Here is a 22,340-nt window from a genome sequence, read left to right as displayed (position 1 = left end):
AAAAAACAAAACAAAAACAAAAAAAGAAAATATTTTCATTTGATTCATTAATATTATGATACTAAAACTCCATGAAAATTTTCATAGTGTCAAACACTATGGGTTCAGAAATACAAACATTAAATACAAGCCTGTGTTCATTTAAAAAAATTTTTTTATTAATTATTCTTGTTACATCTCAATGGTTATCCCATCCCTTGTATCCTCCCATTCTTCCCTCCCTCCCATTTTCCCCTTACTCCCCTCCCCTATGACTGTGACTGAGGGGACTTCCTCCACCTTTATATGTTCATAGGGTATCAAGTCTCTTCTTGGTAGCCTGATATCCTTCCTCTGAGTGCCACCAGGTCTCCCCCTCCAAGGGACATGGTCAAATATGAGGCACCAGAGTACGTGTGAAGGTCAGACCCCACTCTCCACTCAACTGTGGAGAATGTCCTATCCATTGGCTAGACCTGGGTAGGGGTTTGAAGTTTATGGCCTCTATTGTCCTTGGCTGGTGCCATAGTTTGAGCGGGACCCCTGAGCCCAAATCTGCCTATAATAATGTTCTACTTGTAGGTTTCTAGGACCCTCTGGATCCTTCTACTTTGCCATTCTCCCATGCTTCTTTCATCTAGAGTCCCAATAGGATGTCCTTCTCTCTGTCCCAGTTTCCTAGTAAGTGAAGACTTTTATGAGCCATGCCCCTTGGGCTAGTATGCAGATATAAGTGAGTATATACCATTTGACTCTTTCTGCTTCTTGGTTAACTCACTCATTATGATCATTTCTATTTCAATCCATTTGTCCACAAATTTTGAGAAATCCTTGTTTTTAATAGCTGAGTAGTATTCCATAGTGTAAATGTACCACAGTTCATTTTTAATTGTCACCTGATTATGTGTTGCCAATCTGCAGGTTTCCTTGCTCTTTAAAAAAAAGTATAGTATTGTCATTCCAGTTTGGAGTGGCTTTAGGGACACAAAAGTAATGTCAATTACTTTGTAATTCAATTTTTAGGTGATATATATATATATATATATATTTGAATTATCAGCTCATGAAAACAGTCAATGTATGAGTCTATACAAATAGTCTAGTACTTGATGACAAGACAAAAAGAAAAGAAAAAAAAACCACCAAACTAAAATACATCATTTAGTGCCCCTACATCTTAAAGGATTCCTTTTAAGTATGGTAAACCTGGTTAAATATTTGGAATAGAAAATGATCAGGAAAGGGGATGTTTGAAAGTTAATTATGGTAAACATAAGCATACATACTGTCCTTGCCAAACTCATTCTGAAACTTAAAGCTAAAGAGATATAGAAAAATATGGATGATACCCAGGAAGATGGAAATGAGCAGTTAAAGAAATCTGTTCAGTATTGGGAGCGTCAAGTGCTGTGGAAACTAATGTAATAAAGACAAAAAGTAAGAAAACAAAAACATCAATTAAAGCTTGGCTTTACCTACTCTGAAAGAAGCATATGGTTAAGGCAACATTAATCCATGTAAAACAGTTCACATAAGGCTTCTGGAAATAGAGTACTGAGTATTTGTATACAAATATGTAGTGAGTCAATGGTGTGCATTGCTGGGGTGGTACTGCTCACATTCCAAACACAACTGAAAAGGTTTGTAGTTTTGTTTTTTGTTTGCTTGCAACCTTTAATTTTCTAATATCCCTTCAAGAACACAGGATTAAGTGAATGCATTGTTGCTGGTAAAACCAAGAAATCTATTTACTTCTTGAATGTGTGAAGGATATCTGTGCAGGATCATTATAATAAATAAAAGTTTCAGGACCTCAGTCATGGTCTTTAGGGAGTTAGGAATCAGAGAAGACCAACAGATGTACATAATTTGTGTTACACTGTTGAGATGGTAGAAGAGTTCGGCTCTGAACACAAAAGGGAGAGAACTATGACCTCTAAGAAGAGATTTCAAAACGTTTGTAAATCACAGAAGAGTGTGTTGTATATCCAACTCAGGCAAGAATGTTAAAATTGAATTTAAAGAAAATGTAATCAGAGATTTATAAATAAAATACAGCAAATTAAAACAACTAATATACTAGTAAAATAATAAAGTATGCAATTTATCAATAATTGACAGTTTAATGTTCTAAAACAGGGATGAAACACAACTTCAAAGGTGAATTTCAATCATGAACTGCCTAAATTAACAATTACACTAAAAGAATGTAACTCATGGTTATCAAAACTACAGTCTGCTTAAGTTTGTGATGTAGACATAGAAGTCCCAAGTACCAGATTTGTGAACTTGAGTGATTTTTTTCCACTTCTTGATTGACCAGCAATATTGTCCACTATTGGAACAAAAACAACAAAAGGACCATTATAAATACTTGCCTCCTGGTGTTTGAAGCAAGAATGGAAAGTTGTTAAACGCAAACACTTAGTAGAGTGCCTGTCATGAAGTGAGGGACCCATATGTGCTGATGCTGCCTTTGATCTAATAGAGAGTCTATTTGAAAAGCAATAGTATCCCAGAAGCATGGTAGCTGTGTATATTCTGCTCAGGATTATAGCCTCAGGTTCCAGTCCTGGGCTGGCTCACTGCAAGCTACCTAGTAATATATAAATGGATGAATCAGTTAAAAAGACGGGAGATCCAAAAGTCTTATTTGCTTCATGATGTAATGATATATATATATATATATATATATATATATATATATATATATATATATATATATATATATATATTTACACACATGCACACACACATATATGTATATATATATATATACACATACATACACACACAAATATCTCTTTAGGATTTCGTACTATAAACAACAAATCAAGTCAACCAGAGTCATTTATAAAGACTGAAAGATACGCATTAACCCAATCCAGGAAACAATTTCCAGCCCAATTGGACTCACAAGGCATTGCTTCTGAATCACACATGTCAAATGCTAGGCTCAAATCTCCCAGAAAACTTAAAATGCAATAAGCAGTATGTTTGAACTTTTAAATCCTCTTTTCTAGTGGTTAGCTATGAGTATATGGCAAAACCTTCTGTATTTTGGTTTCTGGGTCTTAGTAGGCTATTGAGGCATTGAAATGAAAAACAGAGAATAATAAGATGGACTGGATTGAAAGAACTACCCAGATAAAATCCCATCCACTAACAACAAATAGCCAATTCTTCAGGCTATATTATCAGATTTACTGCTTAATACCTCCATGCAACTGAGCTCTGGGATGAACAAAAATAAAAATGTTCAAACTAAATAATGGCTTAAATAGCTATAAAGGGAAAGGTCTGCAGATAAAAGATCACTGCTGATGACTGGACAGAGCACCATGAAAAGAGCCAGTGAAAGTGTAGCAAGAAGGTGTGTTCCCCACTGTCAGCAAATGCAAGCCCCAGTAACCTGCACACTTATGATTTTACCATTGCCTTCTAAAGCAAACACCCACTTTTGAATTAGTGTGAAATACAGTAGCACTTTTAAATCAAAAAGTTTTGAAATGACACTCTACCTGCAAGGCACAACATGAATGATTGCAGCACCAGCAGTTCCCATGGCAACCTCATCTTCAGTTTCCGAGGTCAAAGGAGTTTCAAGTCCAATAACAAGTGAATAGAACTGCTGCTTCTGCTCCTTTTAAGTTTTGTGCAACCTTTAATCTGTGGACAAGAAGAGACATTACAATGAGATTTGGCTCCATGTCTCCTTATGGTCTCTGAATATCTGCCTTTAATTGAATAAGAATAAAATTCACTTGTGGAAAATATCACTGAAGGAAAAGAAAGAACACTGAATTATGAATATGAACACAAATAAGCCTCCTACTTCTATTTTATTTTGAGATTGGGTCTCTCTATATAGCCCACACTGACTCCAAACTTCAAATTCTCCCGACTTAGTCTCCTCAATGCCAGAATTACAAATGTAGACTAAGATACCCAGCCCAATGCATATTCCTTTCTTTCACATAAGACTTAGTGAAGAACTGGGCACTGATATGCTTCTATACATACCTGGTAATAAAACAAGAACCTCTGCTGATTAGGTAGGAATTAACTTGAAGGCAGAGGAAAAGACATCCTTTGTCCCTTTGTATAATATCTTATTATATTTTCCAGAAAATAATAATACCCCAAATACTGAATAGAGAGAAATACCCATAGAATGAGATAAATAATGATAGCTTTCATAAACCTTAAGGTGAACTCCGAATTTCCAGAATAGAACTGGGTGGAGAACCTGCAATTATTCCACCCATTCATGTATTTCCCCATATTGTTCCACACTTAATTAAAAAATTTACAGTGTGGATATTATTTTTGTGAATATACTCTTGGAAGGTCTATGTACAAAGTATTGTAAAGTAAAAGATCATGAGACCTGAAGAAGGTAGGACTTAGTGAGACCTGATTATGCTATTACAGGAGATGTCTTCAAAAGGGATTAAGGTAAACTGTCAATGGACCTATAAGTCCTTGCAAGAGTGAATTATAACAGAAAGATCTGACTCACTCATCCCTTGGTTCCTACCTCCTAATGTGACCTCTTTTGTGTGTACTCTTTCCTTCCATCCAGCATAGGATTAGTGTTAGAGTCTGTATCACATGTTTGGATATTAATCTTCTAAAGCTATGAGCTACAATAAACATCTTATTCTACATAAGTAGCTGCCTTAGGTATTTCATTAAACTGAAGAAAAATGGGAAAATCTAAAGACAATCGAAGCACACAACTCTGGTGTCTAGTGAAATAAATCTTACCAATTGTGAGTTGCTGCCAACTGAGTTCACATGGAGAAACCAAAACCAAAATTTAAAAAGGAGGAAGTTATATTGTTTACATGAAAATGTGTATCACTGATAATAATGATATTGAGTAAATTACTTCAGTCTCAGAAAGATATGTATCTTTTCTTTCTCATTCATGGATACTGGTTTCACAGAGATTTAAAATCATATATGTACAGATGGCATGAACAAACATAGAAGCAAAACTGCCTAGAAGGACAAATGGATCCAATGTGAGAGGAACAGGGAGTAGGAACAGTGTATTATGTACTTGCATGAAAATAGCTTTATGTAACATTGTAAAATAAAGCCAAATTAAACAAAAAGTATAGAGATTTTTTTATTGCACTTAATCTTAAGATAACTGCCTTAAACAATCATAATAGTTTTCCTATTGGCCAGAAATCTTAAACAAGACTTCTATAGTAAAGACAGTCTGTATTTTGTGAAACTTTTAATAGCTACATAGCCAAATATGTGAGGCAGGTAGGGCACTGCTGGCTTTATGGACAGCCCTGGTAGCTCCTGGCAGAAATGGGCAGATTTTACCCATGCCCAGGTCAAGCAGAGCAAGGATATGTGAGGCTCAGCCTCAGATGTATAGAGTACCTACAAATTTTGCAAAAGAAAAAAAAATTCTACACTGTATTGCATTTTGAAAACCGATCAAGTTTTAATGGTTGGCAATTAGCTTAAATATTTTAAGATGAGATTGGGCATGTTTAGTAAGATTGAACACTTGATGACTGAATGTTTGGCCTTAAACAAAACATTCATAGCATTTCCTCTAAGGGTCGGGGTATATTGTAAAAGAAGGGATGGGAAGGAATGTGAGAGCAAGAAGACAGGATAGCTGTAAAATGTCATCTTCTAGGAAAGACACAGAGGTGCAATGAGGAACTTACAGAAGCTGCTAATACACAAGAATGGGCTCATCAACACTCAGGCATTGATTGATGAAGAGATGAATTATTGGTAATCATCTATTGAGGAAGAAGAGAGTCGCTGCTTTCGATTTTGTCCCAACTGGTGATGCCACTAGATAATTCAACCAATGCTCACACAAATGAGTCTAAGTAAGTAAGTGGCTCAAAATATTAAATCAAATATCATAAATATTGGAAAATGAATGGTATGAGTAATAGTGTGTGGGGGGGTCTGCATAAGAGAGGATGGGGTGGGGTACAAGACTAGTCAGGGTACATCATGTACACATGTGTATGACACTCTAAACCATATGATCAACTGTAAGAGCTTTCCAAATGCATAGTAAATGATTTTTTTCCCGTTGAACAAAATCAACAATCTTGGAATGAACTTTCTAACTATAGTTCCCCATAACTACAGCTCCCCATAACTACAGCTCTCCATAACTACAGCTTCGTATAACTACAGTTTCCCATAACTACAGTTCTTAAGGCCTTCAGTAAAATGCACTGAGTAGAATCTCCAGAGACTGAGTGTAGAAATCTTTAAAAGTTACCTGTGTTTGAAATCTGTTCCACCAAATACTATACACAGTGCTTTTGTAAAAGACTGTATGTGTTTGCATCAACAGAAAGTGATTTTTTTTTTTTGAGACAGGATTTTGAAAAAAAAAAAAAAACCTAGCTGTTCTGAACTTGCTTTATAGGACGACTTGGCCTCGAACTGAGAGATCCACCTGCCTCTGCCTCCCCAAGTGCTGGTATTAATGGCATGCATCACCATGCCTAGATAATAGAAAATAATTTTATAATCTCAAAAATATTTAGCACATATCTACTGTATCAGCTAGTTTTATGTCATTCATCTGAGATGAGGAAATCTCAAGACCAAAAATGTGCCGACCAGAGTGGCTCATGGCAAGCCACTGGTACATTGTTTTCATTGGTGATTGATGTACAAAAGCTCAGCCTCTTGTGGATGGTGCTACCCCTGGGCAGGGCCATCCTTGGGTGTATAAGCCAGTTGAGCAAGCAATGAGGAGCAAGCCAATAAGTAGCACTCATTGTGGCTTCAACAATAATCTCTCGCCTCCCACGTTTCTGCCCTGTTTGAGTTCCTGTTCTGACTCTCTTCAATGATCAACTATGATTTGGAAATGTAAACTAAAATAAATACTCCCCCCACCTGCCCAAGTTCCTAGCATTTTATATCAGCAGTACAAATCCTAACTAAGATGTTTACTTACATGATGCTATTTTGAAATAAATCTATATAATGATAAAATATTTAAACCAATTTCACTCTGGTACATTGCTACATGAGCTCAGGGCTCCCTCTCATCCTCATGCTATTCCACACTGCTGGCTGGCAGGCAGCCATGCATCATACTTGTATGGAGTACCGTCTGCTTTCCCAATACAAGGGACCTGTCCAAATAACAAGATCCTGTCTCTAGCTTCTAGTAGCTCATGCTCCAATGGAGACAGCATGCTACAACTTTGTCAACTGTAAAATACACTTTTATTATGGAAGGATGAACATTTCCTGGCTTGGAAGGCCCTCAGCAAGGTGAAACCTCTTTGAAAACTATACTACACAACAAGTTAACACATATAATGATTACTGCAGCCTCAATACACATACATACATATATATGAATATGGATATGAATTATAAATGTGACACATATGCGCATTGTAGAGACCCCACTATTTTTAATTGAATGTAACCTGAGGCTTCTCATCCCAGTCTCATGTATGACAGACACACTATGAGCAAATACAGGCTTCTGTGAAAAAGTGCTTTTAGGATTAATTTACCCTACCTGATCCCTGAAAAGCCTTTATGTCTGACAGGAAGACAAGAGAAAATGAGCTCCCATCATTGGAGAACTCACCTCTTTTTTTTTGCCCTTAAATAGATACATCTGCGATAGAGCCAGACTTAATATGTTGTGAAGACAAGAGGTACCCTTGACCTGTGAGCTGCTGATGTGGCTGGCAGTGGGCTGTGCCTATAATTGGATATGTTCAGATACTTCTATAACATGATTAGTGATTAGGGCATTTGGATAAACAGGATGTGCTGATCAATAAAAGCTATTAATGTCCAAAGTTAGTGATCAGAGTATTAATAATTAATTTGCCTGGGTAATGCCATCGCAGATCTAGAGATTGATCTACAATGTTAAGCAGTTTCTAGGAGCAATTAAAACCAGCTTAGGAAATGTATCCAGTTATATGACCATGATTGAGTTTATGATATGATACTATTTAGAAGGCATATTCTTTGAAGAGCTGAAGATTCTAAAGCTGGAGAAATTTAAGCACTGTATGGCCATTTATTTACATTCAGATGTGTAAGGTTCACTCTTAATAATCAGAAATAATGGTGTCCTTGCTGGTAATTTTTCAAGTGGGCAGTACTGTCATATGCAGCAGTTTTTCTGAAGGTGCTGGAGATTCATGACTCTCATGTGGCAATCTTGTGCAAGAGAGAAAGTTTCATAATTTCTGTTTTCTTGCCAGTGCCAGAAAGAAAGGTGTAGGATATGCGGAGAGTTATGGTGGCAATAGATCTCTCGTGCAGCTCTGAGCTCTCTCTGCTTTATTGGAAGGTAGCTGCAGCAGAGGTAGTATACAATGCACTAACTCTGAGATCCTCTCTAGGACAGACACACATAAATCCTGAAGAGGACGCTGCACAACGAAACAGAAGTTTGTTGTTTTTCTCTGAGGAAGGAGATGGATAACTGAGAGTTCTACTTTTTTTTCTCGTTCGTATATTCTCATACAAAGCAAAAATTCCCCCAGTCATAAACATAATCGTACACAAGACCTCAGGATAAACCACTGACAAAAGCACAGAAGAGTGATCCAGATCATCACTGAGAGCCTTGGCTTCCAGGACTGTATATGTACAGCCTAGACATGTATTCATATATGTTCTGGCCATTGGCTAAATTGAAGTTATGTTGGCATTCAAATGGCATCAGTTCTGTCCATGTGGTAGGGACAGTGCTAAGTGGTGGGTGTGCAGAAACAAGGAAGGCAAGACTTTGTCTCTGGTGAGCTTACAGTTTACTTGTGAAAGGCAAATAACCGAGCAATTACAATTTAATAAAGCTTCTGGTGAATCTGTTAAGGAAATTTATAGATGCAGAAAATGAGAAGGGAAGGGATCCAGGAATGGGATGGACAATATCTTCAAGAATGAACTTCAGAGGGCCTGCATAAATCAACCTTAAAGGTCAAATAGTGGAGAAAAAGCTTTCTAATGCCAACTAGTGGAAAATCAAGTCAAGAAACTATGATCTGAGACAGAGCCAGGTTGTGGAGATATGAAAGAGTGAAAAAAATGCATTATGCCATACTGGCTTGTTGTCATCTTGTACCTACCATTCCCTAGTTGTTCATCTATAAAATGCACACACACACACACACACACACACACACACACACACACACACACACACACTCAGTGGCTTTTTGGAAGACTAAGAACGTACAGGAGCCTCTCAGCATGGGTACCATCCTAGAGTTGGCTCTGAAGCCATCCTTGTTGAAGACAGAGGGGAACAAGCTGTGGGTGGGAGTCAGAAAGAAAAAAAAGGTTTGAAGAGAAGTTCTAACTAATGCTTCCATCAGTCTTCATGGCATATGAAAAGTTTTGAGCTTGGACTAGAAAGAAAGCTCAGTCAATAAAGCATTTATCCTTCAAGCATGGGTGGGTGAATTTAGATCCACATAAACAACATAAACTCCTGGGTATGGTGGCAAGTCTTAGGGACAACCACTTCTACATGCACAGACTTTCAGACTTGATTTGTCTAAATGGCAAGAACACAGCCAGAATGGCTTTCATGAGGGACAGGATCCCAGCAAGCTGACTTCCCTGTGTAGAGATCTGCTTTCCAAGCCACCACGTGGAGCATGAACTACTTCATTTCTTCTCTTTTTCTCCTCTGGCCAACAATGGAATTGCATGTTCAATTACTAAGCATATTTTAAATTTACAATGTATTTTTAAGGCCTCAAAGCATGAAGACAAAGCAGGAAAATGCTAGATTTGAAATAAAGCACATTGAGTTATTGCTTAGTTTTGCCATGAAAGTGGAGTAGTTTCTAATTGTTTCAGATAATCTGTAGGTTGGACATCACAATCAACCTCTATCTGCTACCAGAGAGTATTCTAAAAGTAAATCAGATTGTTTTGTAAATGCTTAGTCTTTTTTTTTTTTATTATTTTTAAATTTTAATTTATTATAATTTATTCAGATTACATTCCGGATTGTTATCCCCTCCTTTGTATCTTCCATTCCCACCCTCCCTCCCTCTTCTGCCCAATTCCTCTCCCCCTAGACTTTGACACAGGGGCTTCCTCCCCCACCATATGAATACAACTTCTCAGGTCTCATCTGGATAGCCTGCTCCTTGCTAGTCTTATGATAAAGAGAATAATTTTAAATTTAAATACTTTCCTTCCTCAGACTAGTATACTTTACATAATGGCATAGCTTGTTTTGTTGTATAGTTCTATGAGTTTTTTAAACTGTAAAGACAAACAACGTTGTCAACAGACACACACAATTCTTCCATCCTGCTCACAAGTGAATCCTCACATTTTACTTCATGGGAATTTAACTACTCTTGAATTTCCCAAAATAGTATTGTGGAGCCAACTGTTGCATACAAAACAGAGCTTTCATTTCACATCTTGATCACTCTGATGCTTCATTTTTACATTGGGGTGCCAGTGCTATATTGTATTCTCATTACAATAAAATCAACAAGAGTAAATCATAGCTTAGGAAAGAGAAATGCCTGGTGCCTCTCCCTTCTACCTCTCCCTCGGAGAGCAATGTTAATTGATTTGCACTCATTCCTGCTTAGCCTGAGGGCAGCCCCAGAATCTTCTCAGCAGAGCATTTCAAATAGACACGACAAAATCAATACATGTTGCAAGTGAAATAAAAATACCTTTGCTCTCCTTTGGTGGTTGAGCATGTTGGCTGTAGCATCATACCAGGCAGGTTTAAATCCCAGCTTTACCATTTAGCTGTTGACCTTGGGCAAGTCATTTAACCTCTGCTAACTTCACTTTCTTCTTTGGTAAAATGACAGTAAAGATGCAGAGTTGTTGGAAAGAATATGAGAGAAAAATCTTTATAATTGGAGTCTACTAGAAAAAGTTGTGCTTGGCTTTGAGCAGGAAACTTGTGGAAACATAGGCAAGGCCTGGAATCATTAAGCAGTGGGAAGTAACAGATGCAGAGAGGAGTGCTTAATGCCATAGGGGAAACCCTTGGATTCCCTTCTGAGTGAGTATTACAGGAGAGTCAGTGAGGAGGGACCAATGGCAGGGACCAGAAGCCACATTCTTATCCCAGCTTTCTGGGTACAAGGGAGCAGATTCTGTAGACTCTTGGGCTCTTACTACAAGCAGAGGAAATTACATTTCTTAGCAACCATCTCACGTTTGTTTTCTTCCTGCCCACTGGTGTGCTGCACAGTGCCAATTCTGCTAAACTCCCAAATAAATCACTGTTAATGAAGCATGTTGCAATACAGACAGCAACAGGCATTTTTTAATCACCTAAACTAAAGAAGAGCTAAAGGTAAGCACAAAACACTCTAATACCTAATACATTAGGTGTCAGATTTAAAGAGGCAAGAGCCGTGCAAATTTCAGGGCTTTTACTTGCATGCACTTAGTGGGGAAGTAAAGCTTACTAGTATATTTATCATTATGCACAGATTGCTGATTGCTCAGACAGCCAAATCAGATATCTGCAAGCTTGAAAGAGAATCTGTATCTCCTTCATAAAAACCATAAGATTTCCAACAAAAACAAAAACAATCCCCAGCAATTTGTATGATAGTTTATACCAATAAATGGGCTAAATAAAATCTCACAAAATATGTATAGGATTCTAGCAACAAGCCCAAGCAAGGAACAATAAACAATCTGCCACATGAAGATTATTTTCTCTTGCCAGGTAACAAATAACCAAATATTATATTAATACCATAGAGATGAAATATTAGGACATAGATACTGATTAAGAAAATATAACATGTACTTATTCTTGATTTTTAAGATTTTAAAGCTGTTTCCCATCTTCTCCATTTTCATCACTAAAATGGAGATATTGCCACAAGTTTCCGAAGATTATAGGGAAACTCAAGAGATGGTGCAAACAAGAGTGATTCACCATAATGAAAAAATAAAAATAATGTACTACTGTCATCTTGCTAGATGAGCATAATTCCTTCCTATATTATAAATTTTATCCTCATATTCACAGGTAAGAGTAGCTACCACCTGCTATTAAAGAAGCCTCTTTCTCCAGCCAATGGAAACCATCAAAGAAAATCACAACTTGACACATTGAAGAGATCAACAGATCAAGAGGAGCCCTGTCGCAATAGGTACATCTAAATCATAGTTACTGCATGTATGGTTCAGTGATCATCACAGAAGAGGGGAAGGAAGGACTCACAAATCAGAATACCAGGTAGTGTGCTGTGAAAAAGTCTTTCCTAAAAATGGCTACCTTAAAAAAAATCAAGCAATGGTATTGTCAACACACAGGTTAATGTGGACTGGAGAAAGTTTTGTAGAGTCTCAACCCTGGAAGAGGAACTCCAGGAAACTACTGACTGATGGGGAAAGAAGATACAGCAACACAATCTTAGAGCTTTGTTTTACTTATAGCAAACTTGGAGTCTCTCATAATAAAATGAGTAGACTTTCAGGACATGCAATGACTCATCTCTTTGTTTAAGACACCCAGACAAAACATAGAATCAAGAAAATAAACCAAGCGAAAAATAGCACCAAAGCATATGTCTGGATTCTGTGTTATCACTTATACAACTGAATGTTATTTTGAAACTATCATCTAGCAATGTCATGGACAGGAGATTTGCAAGAGATTGGTTCTGCCAACCTCCCGTCATGGAATTAGAAGGTTCACATACCCACCCCCTCTACAGAGGGGCAGACATTTTCTTTAGTGCTGTAGCCAGTCATGAGGTGCTCCTGTAAAGAAAGCCTTACTCTTGTTTCTACAAACAGCCTTAATGAAACTCATTGGGTCACAAAGACAAAAGCAGATGGGAATGTGGAAAGGCTAAGTAGTTTGGAGGAGGAAAGAGCTTGGGTGTTGGAGGTAATCATGAGAGTATAATGGGAGACAGGAGAACATGATAGAAATAAGTATGTATATATGTCCAATTGTCATGAGAACATGTGTGTGTGTGTGTGTGTGTGTGTGTGTGTGTATGAAAGTTATGAAAAATCTTCTGTTGAACATTTGTATCTTGTTGGACATTGGGTATCTTAATGAATGAGACCAGTCTCTACTCTCACTAAGTTTATATCCTAACACATATTCTAGTTTATTTTCTTGAATACTTTTTTGAATGTTCTAATTTCTTATAAAACCTATATCTATTTTATTGTTCTTTAATCAATGACAGTATACCTATGTTGTCACGTTTCTATATTATCTGAACAACTCAATGGAACTTCATCTAGTTCTGAGTAGTTTTATAGGGTCTTCTTAGAAACAAAAAAGATCTATTGAAATAACCCGCGGCCTCCATTGCCTTGTCTTTTTTAACCCAAATCTAAATCTTGGCTAGGAATTAGTGGGAAGAACAAGAAAAGTCACAAGCTGTGATTTTCTTTCTTGAGCATGTATCAGTGTAGCAATTGTTACCCAAAGGGTTATACAGATTACTGAACAATCACAATAACTTGAGGTACATTATAGTTTCTATTTGTCAAAGAGGCAGGAGCTTGGAAATGGATGAGAGCCACCTATTTCTCCAACATAACTTTTGTTGCTGCCTACTGGCCCTCCAAATGGCCAACTTCACTTCTGTGTGTTACAGTAGGGCATACATCAGCGACACTCAGAGACAGAGAGAACAAGAATCCTGTAAACCTTGTAAAGGCTGCCTTTCTCTGCTCTGGTGGGAAGATATCCTCATTAGTTACAGAAATAAACCAATGAAATTGAATTACAGCATCTAGTTTCAAAATGATAGGCATGCTGAGGGGATGGTATGCTTACACCTTATAGTAATAGGAGAAATTACACATGTGACAGTTTTTAAGGAGTTATGTATTGCTTTTATCAGTGGGTGGTTATCTATCTAGTTAGTTTAATTATACAAAGTAGGTAGCAAGTAAGAAATATGTTCTTTATTTAATCAAGATGACTTAGGTTAAATTGGGCAAATGATACAGGCTCTGAGAAAGCCAGGTTTTAGGGCTGGACTGCCACTCATATAACAGATGTCTCTGTAGCTCTGGGGACGAAATGAACACACAGCCAATTTACTTTTCACTATTCTATTTATGATCTTATTTAAAAAGCTATGGGTGATCATTTCCACTTATAAAGTGATTTTTATCCAAGAATTTCTGAATAACAGTGTAATAATTCTTGTCAAACATATTAGGATAACAACTAGATATTAATCTTATAAATTTTGGTAAGGAAAACAGGAAGAAATGAGCACAGTTATTGGATAACCTTTAATAAATTAAGAAGGAATACACATGCCTTTTTATAAAGCCAATGTCAGGGTGGCAGTGGTGGTTACAGTGGTGAAGTCAGAGGACCATCTTAGCTTAACTTTCAAGCTTAACTGGTCTTGCTTATTGCTTTGGTATTTTACTGGATGAGAGCACAATACTCTTTTGTTGTACCCTCAAAATTTCAAACAGCAGTATGATCATGAAAAATGTTAGGTAACTACTAGTATTCTACAAAATAGTTACCCAATAAATATATAGTCTAAGTTATAAAAAGGCACAGAAAGTCTGCCATGCAGTGATGGAAAGTATAAAAAATAAAAGTATAAATGTTGACATTTTCGGTTTGATCTTGAAATTTAAAATTGTGAAACTTCAAATACAGTAAGTTACATAATTAACAGTAATATGTCAATGACAATTTCCAACCTTTTCTAGTATACTTGCATATAATATTAACTTAGAAGTAGGACAAAAGTGCTATGAGAACTTTATAATATTACTTTAACATTTTAATGTTATTTATTATTTGTGTGTATATGTATCCATGAGCACATGTGTATGTTCATATAAGGGAACCTGTATAGGCATATATTAGATAATTGTGACTAAGCTTAATGATCTGTGTTTGATTTCTGAAATGCACATAGTCTAAGGAGAGAACTGGCTCCTAACATTTTCTCTAAGTATATAGTCAATTCAAGATATCAGTAAAGATGCATAAATATTTCCCTAGCCTTGGAATTTTACTCTTACTCCTTGCATTGTTATTGTTTTTTCTAAAGCAGAACTATCTTCCATACATACACAGTATAACAGCTGAGGCTCTGCTGTGGTGGCTACTATCAGTGGCACACAAAGCACATGTATCTTTACATGCTGGCTACCAGAAGATAAGAGCATCATAGAAAAACTTCTGGGAAATAAATGTCCGACACTCTAAGACACTATCATTATCATCAGCATTAAGCTTTGCTATAGCACTATTTAGACTATGAGATAATCAAACTAAGGTGCACAAAGAACCAAATTTACTGTATTAATCATAATGCAGGAAAAAAGTAAGAACTCAGTATTCCCACTGCAACATTTGTCAATTAAATGTGGCTTGTGTGTAAAGGACAAAAATATAAAAATGGCCATTGCAGCTCTGGTGGATTGAAAGAGAACCATCTCCCTTACACATATAGGCATTTGAACAATTGGTCTCTAGTGGGTAGTTTGTTTGAGGAAGGTTAAAAACTATGGGTTTGCTGGAGGAAGTTTGCCACTGGAGGTGGTCTTGAGGGTTTATATCATCACCTTACTTCCTGTTTGCTCTCTTCTCTGAGTTTGCAGCTGAAGGTGTCATCTCTTAACTTCTTGTTCCTACTGTCATACCTTCCATTTGTTTCATTCCTCCCACCATGGTAGGATCTCATCCTTCTGGGCCATAAGCTCAAATAAACTCCATGTTCTACAAGTTGCTTCTGGTCATGGTGTTTTATCAGAAAAACATGAAACTACATAGTGCAGCACCATAATAGAGTTGTATGCTACAAGTTTTCTCACACCAAACTTTGTCAAATTAGCAGCCCAGAGATGCTGTTAATCAAAGGTTCTATAGTAATTTCGGTTATTTACAGGAATTAGAAATAGTTTACATGTTAAAGCCATTTTGAGAATAAAATTGTTATTTATAAGACACAAAATTTGAAACTAATGCTATTTCAGAAATCTGACAAAGAGCAAAAGAAAAACCCAAATACTTGAAGTTATATCAGAAAATTGAACTCCATAATATTTTACAAGCATATGCCTGCACACAGTTTAAGTTTTTATTTTATTATCTATTAGTCTCTCACTTACTATACTCCAGCCACCAGTTTTAGAACAGTATTTTTAAAAACAGGAAAAATGCTGGTAAAGTGTTGTCTTTTGGCACTAAAGTCTATTTCACTGTCAATATTGCTAAGCTTTCATTGGTCTCTTGTTTCATGTTCAGATTGCTTCTTGGGTACTGCAAGGGACCTGTGTGATAGAAACGACAACAACAAAATGCCTCTTGGGTAAGAGTTACCTTGTTAGAAAAAGGAATAACCTACATAAACACAGTGAAACTGTCTTCCAAGAATCCAACCAAGTTCAGGGAAGACAAATTTTACTAACTACAAAAATGCTTTGTATTTTCGCAATGCTCGTGACTCACTGTAAGCCCCCACGCTGCTGGCAATGCAGCTGTAGTTGCATCAGATATCAGTGACAGCCTTGTGTTACTTCTGAGCTCTGGCATGATTCCTTCCAGCAGATCTGATGCTCTTCTGAGTTCACACAAGGAGAAAGAAGTTTGTGAACCATGATGAACATGTTCCCAGTGAACATCCCAGTGATCAGGAGACGGATGGATAGGGAAACATATTTCTTCTCTTTGGTTGATGTGAACATGTCCTGATATTAATAGTGCCTCTTTGAATCAGATTCCCAAATCTTACCCATGGTCCTCCCTGTATCTTTTAATATCCAATCCACAATCACATTAACCAGTAGTTAATAATACCCATGCAACCTTAATTTAGATCTTAGGAGCTGGATTCCTGCCATTGTTGAGTAAACATTCCTTCTGATGACGGCGGAGTTCAAGGACATTCTATTCTTTTCATTCCCCTCATCTCCCACACCCATCCTCCTTTCTTTCCTTAATAATTTTATTTACTAAAAATAACCCCCCAAAAGCAATGACAATATCATCTATCCATTTATTAAATCACATTATTATACATTATATATGTAATACATCTGCAATATCTCAAATATATTATAAATAAAAACATGTATAATTATATTATGTAGCTAAATGTAATTGTATGTGCATATATGTTTCTTAGCATGTCTTTTAAATTGGGTGCTTATTTTTAACACAGCATAATGTATTCCACAGAAGAAAACAATAAAAAACTATCACATGCTTTTCCATGCCAGTGCTCTATCTTACATATGGTAGATATCCTTCACATATTGTTAATATAAATGAGGAGAACCTGAAAAATATGTCTCATTCAGTTATAAGTAAACAGTACAAGTACCTGAGAACATCAGACAGGGTGTCTAATCAGACATGCATATTTTTACATGACAACCACTTCTGAAGGCTGAAAACCAACTCAAGGCAAGTCTCTTCTAGGTTAATTAATGTTATCGAAAAACATTCCCAGGTTTGTCTCAATAGTCAAGTATGCCCTTTACTTGCAGCAATCAGGCTGTCCTCTTGGTACCAATCTCTGTCATATTATAAAACATATGATAAAGCTTCCTTTGAATTTTAGGAAACAGTTTTTATTCATCACTTCATAATGTTTCTAATACCCACAAATGAACATTCCTGCTTACAATCACAAGCAGATGGTTATGGGGAAAATACTAGCAACACTTGGTTTCTCATCATAACCCAGAAGGTGTGCAAATATTGCTGTTTGCAGAAAGAACTTGGAACTATATGTCTCTCATAGTAGAATCCCTAGAGAAATATTATGATAGTTAAAAAACAAAGAAACAAACAAACAAAAAAACCCAAAAATGTTTCAATCTAAGCAGCCTGGCTCTAACCAATCATTTCTCTATACTCCAACTACAGTTATGGGACCTTATGCTAAATCTTGTCAAGCTCCGTTTAACTTGTAACTACCCCTCATCCTTAAAAAAATCCCAGAAAAGACCCTCTTTTCCCAGCATCCACAGCCTTCTACAGTATAAATCTAGACCATACTCACACAACAGGTTATTTAGATACATCTGATAATCATCTCCTCCATACCTACTGGTCTACTGTCTCCTTCAAGTTTACATCTTAGATGAGCATTTGGGGGATGATTTCTCTAATTTTTTCCCAATAGTATTTTGCACTGCTGCTCTTTCATTATCCAGAATTCATCCTTTAGAGGAATTACTAAATAATACTGAAACCCATCCCTACTTCCCCTCTGTTATTCTACAATCTTGAAGGAAAAGACAAAGGATGTCTTATTTCCCAGCATTTTAAAGTTCGTACCCAAGCTGAACTGCTATCAACTATGCTACATCAAATTACTGAGAAAAAAACTCAAGGAAATCTAAGAGTTCAAATTGTCCACAGGAGTGAATGAAGTGAGACTGTAAGAAGCAATTTATCACAAACTGCCATGGAACAGATTAGTATTTTCTCTGGTTATCTTCGTGGACAAGTGTTTGTGAGGTTACTTAAGGTCCTAAAGTTCAATGAGGATAGGTCTAGTATAATCCTATAGCCTGTAAGAAGATGACACATATTTACATCTCTAAGTGGGATATTCTATGTGGTTTTCACCAGATTTAACTGATGTGAAGGCCTTTCAGGAGCTCCTCAGAACCCACCTATTGACTGTGGCCAATATTTCTAACAAGGAATGGAGGAATGTGGACTGTAGACAAAATCCCTTCTTATTTGGAACCTAGATGAATTGCTACCAACTTATGGATCAAACCCCAAAGCCTAAGTCCTCAGAGAATATTGGGTCATAGTGATACCTGATTATTTATAAACTATGATTATTCTTAGGTGCAATGGTTAGAATAAACAGTGTTACTAAGATCATGATACCTGCAAGGTATTATGCAAAAATGCCTTTTTATAGGAAAAGTTATGTGAGAGCTAATTAACAAAATTAATTTTTTTGACCTTAAGTCTGTTTTAGATATGATAAAATCAGCTGATCCCCGGATAGTGTATTATAAACTTTATGTATCTAGATATGTGTAAATATGTATGTATTAATGTATGTATGATCTATCTATCATCTATCTCTCTTTATCAGTCATCTATTTCTCTCTCATATATATGTACTTATATGTATGAGTGTCTATAATATTGGAGAGTGTCATAATGTCTCTCACCCCTAAGCAGATCAGAAGTAGGCCTGAAGACCTTGAATTCTTGTATATTAACTTTCAGAGCTATATTCCCATTTCCTAAATGTCTGGTATCTATATCCAGTCCAGGACTAAATTCATCAATTGACAAGTCTTAAAATTATCTCAGAAGCTTTAATGAATATAAATCAACTTTACATGATCATATTAGGAACTTAATAAAAGTTAACCTCTATCTTCATCACAGTCATGGGTTTTATATTTCTTTGCTTTTACTTTTGCCCTTGCTAGGACATTCATTCTGCTTTGACCAAAATGTACAAATCTTACAAATTTTTGTGGATCCAACTTAATCCACTTAACTTCCTTTGGCCTTGGAAGATGGGCTAACCTGTGGCTATTTCTCAAATTTCTACCATGTTAATCATTGATTATTGTTATTACTCAATCAAGTATGTTCATTTTAATTGAACTGATATTTGTATCTGTGTTAACAACACTTTGTTTTCTTTTGCCAAGTGAACAGCGGGTGCCTTGAAGGCAGAGTCCAGCCTTTGTCCTCATTTTCTTTGTGCTTCACCACAATTGCTATCTTTGCTATCGAAGGGTGTTTAAAAACTTGATTGGTTTTTACTTGTCTGACGATATTCTACTCAACACTTTCTGGAGGATTTAGCTTCAAGAAATGCTTATATGTACACAGTAAATTTAAAATTGTATAAAAGTTTACCTCCTGTATTGTCCTTGGCTGGTGCCTTAGTTTGAGCGGGACCCCTGGGCCCAAATCTGCCTATCATATTGTTCTACTTGTAGGTTTCTAGGACCCTCTGTATCCTTTTATTTTGCTATTCTCCCATGCGTCTCTCATTTAGAGTCCCAATAGGATGCCTTCCCCTCTGTCCCAGTTTCCTGGTAAGTGAAGGCTTTCGTGGGACATGCCCCTTGGGCTAGTATGCAGATATAAGTGAGTATATACCATTTGATTCTTTCTGCTTCTGGGTTAACTCACTCATTATGATCATTTCTAGCTCAATCCATTTAACCACAAATTTCGGGGATTCCTTGTTTTTAATCCCAGATCTAGCCAATGGTCAGAATAATCTCCACAGTTGAGTGGAGAGTGTGATATGACTTTCTCACGTACTCTGGTGCCTCACATTTGACCATGTCCCCTGGAGGGGGAGACCTGGTGGCACTCAGAGGAAGGACAGCAGGTTGCCAAGAAGAGACTTGATACCCTATGAGAATATACAGGGGGAGGTAATCCCCCTCAGGAACAGTCATAGGGGAGGGGAATAATGGGAAAATGGGGGGGGGGAGGGAGGAATGGGAGGATACAAGGGATGGGATAAACATTGAGATGTAACAAGAATAAATTAATAAAAAAACATAAATCACAAAAAATAAATAAAAATATTGTATAAAACCTTAAAAAAATAAAATAAAATTGTTTTTTTTTTTTTTTTTTTTTTTTTTTTTTTTTTTTCTTGAACTTTATTTTTAATGTTCTCTAAAACATACTGAGATTTTGGGAGTTTTTCTTTCTTTTAAAATTTATTATGTATATTTTGTCACTAATATCTTATTTAAAAATTTTTTAGTTTGTATGTGTGTAACAATGAAATACAATCAGCTTTATTCCTCTATTCCCCTCCAACTCCTCCCATTTTCCCAAGACAAACTCTTTCCAAGTTTTTTTTTTTTTTTTTTTTTTTTTTTTATTAATTTATTCTTGTTACATCTCAATGTTTATCCCATCCCTTGTATCCTCCCATTCCTCCCCCCCCATTTTCCCATTATTCCCCTCCCCTATGACTGTTCCTGAGGGGGATTACGTCCCCCTATATATTCTCATAGGGTATCAAGTCTCTTCTTGGCTACTTGCTGTCCTTCCTCTGAGTGCCACCAGGTCTCCCCCTCCAGGGGACATGGTCAAATGTGAGGCACCAGAGTATGTGAGAAAGTCGTATCACACTCTCCACTCAACTGTGGAGAATATTCTGACCATTGGCTAGATCTGGGAAGGGGTTTAAAGTTTACCTCCTGTATTGTCCTTGGCTGGTGCCTTAGTTTGAGCGGGACCCCTGGGCCCAAATCTGCCTATCATATTGTTCTACTTGTAGATTTCTAGGACCCTCTGGATCCTTTTATTTTGCTGTTCTCCCATGCGTCTCTCATTTAGAGTCCCAATAGGATGCCTTCCCCTCTGTCCCAGTTTCCTGGTAAGTGAAGGCTTTCGTGGGACATGCCCCTTGGGCTAGTATGCAGATATAAGTGAGTATATACCATTTGATTCTTTCTGCTTCTGGGTTAACTCACTCATTATGATCATTTCTAGCTCAATCCATTTATCCACAAATTTCGGGAATTCCTTGTTTTTAATAGCTGAGTAGTATTCCATAGTGTATATGTACCACATAAAATTGTATAAAAATGTTATTTCTTCCCTTTGTCTGCAAGGATAACTAAGATGACAGAGAGTGTGATAGGTAGAGCATTAGCATTAGACACTGTGGTTGCTTGAATAATAATAATGGCCCCCATAAGCTTATATATTTGGAAGGGATTGGCATGCATAGCCTTACTGGAGTAGTCTTGGCCTTCTTGAAAGAAGTGGGCATCTCCTTTTCCTGCTGCTTGCAGACCCACATGTAAAACTACCCAGTTCTTCTCCTGTATTATGCCTACCTGTGCCATACCATGCTTCTTATCATGATAACAATAAGCTAAACATGTGAAATGGTAAGCAAGCCCCAATTAAATGCTTACTTTTACAAGAATTGATTTGGGCAATTGAACACTGGCTAAGACAGGATATTAGCAAAAAGTAAAAATAATAACAAGTCATAGGAAGAATGTGAAGAAAATTGAAGCAAACATTATAGACTATTAGTTTGAGTGGGACATAATGGAAATCAACACAGAACGTACTTAAATAATTAAAAAGTATAACAACCGTATTTAACAAATATTTCACTCCTGTGCATTTAGCCACAGGAAACAAAATCATCAATTAAAATGGATACTTAGAAATACATGTCCCTTCTTGAAGTCTTTAAAATAACTTTGGTATGGAATCCATATATAGATAAAGATAAGGAAAAAGAAAATCACACACACACACACACACACACACACACACACACACACAACACACACACATGGTCCCATGTATGCATGCATGCATGCATGCACACACTAGAAAAGTACATAACTACTCGAGGACA

At 36.7% G+C, this 22,340-nt stretch overlaps 1 protein-coding gene across 4 annotated transcripts in view; it reads right to left on the bottom strand.

Moving 5' to 3' along the window:
• Positions 1–22,340, bottom strand: part of LOC127197235 (contactin-4) — a 746,803-nt gene that overhangs the window by 496,088 nt on the left and 228,375 nt on the right. For all 4 annotated transcript variants that reach the window (XM_051155008.1, XM_051155009.1, XM_051155007.1 and 1 more), the window contains exon 2: positions 3,501–3,648. In XM_051155008.1, the coding sequence (XP_051010965.1) occupies positions 3,501–3,555 (55 nt within the window). In that variant the 5' untranslated portion in view covers positions 3,556–3,648. The remainder of the gene's footprint in view (positions 1–3,500; positions 3,649–22,340) is intronic.

The sequence above is a fragment of the Acomys russatus genome, chromosome 13 (genome assembly GCF_903995435.1).
Source record: "Acomys russatus chromosome 13, mAcoRus1.1, whole genome shotgun sequence".
In the NCBI taxonomy this organism is placed as follows: domain Eukaryota; kingdom Metazoa; phylum Chordata; class Mammalia; order Rodentia; family Muridae; genus Acomys; species Acomys russatus.
Note: the sequence above shows the minus strand (reverse complement) of the source record. Positions and strands in the feature narration are given on the sequence as shown.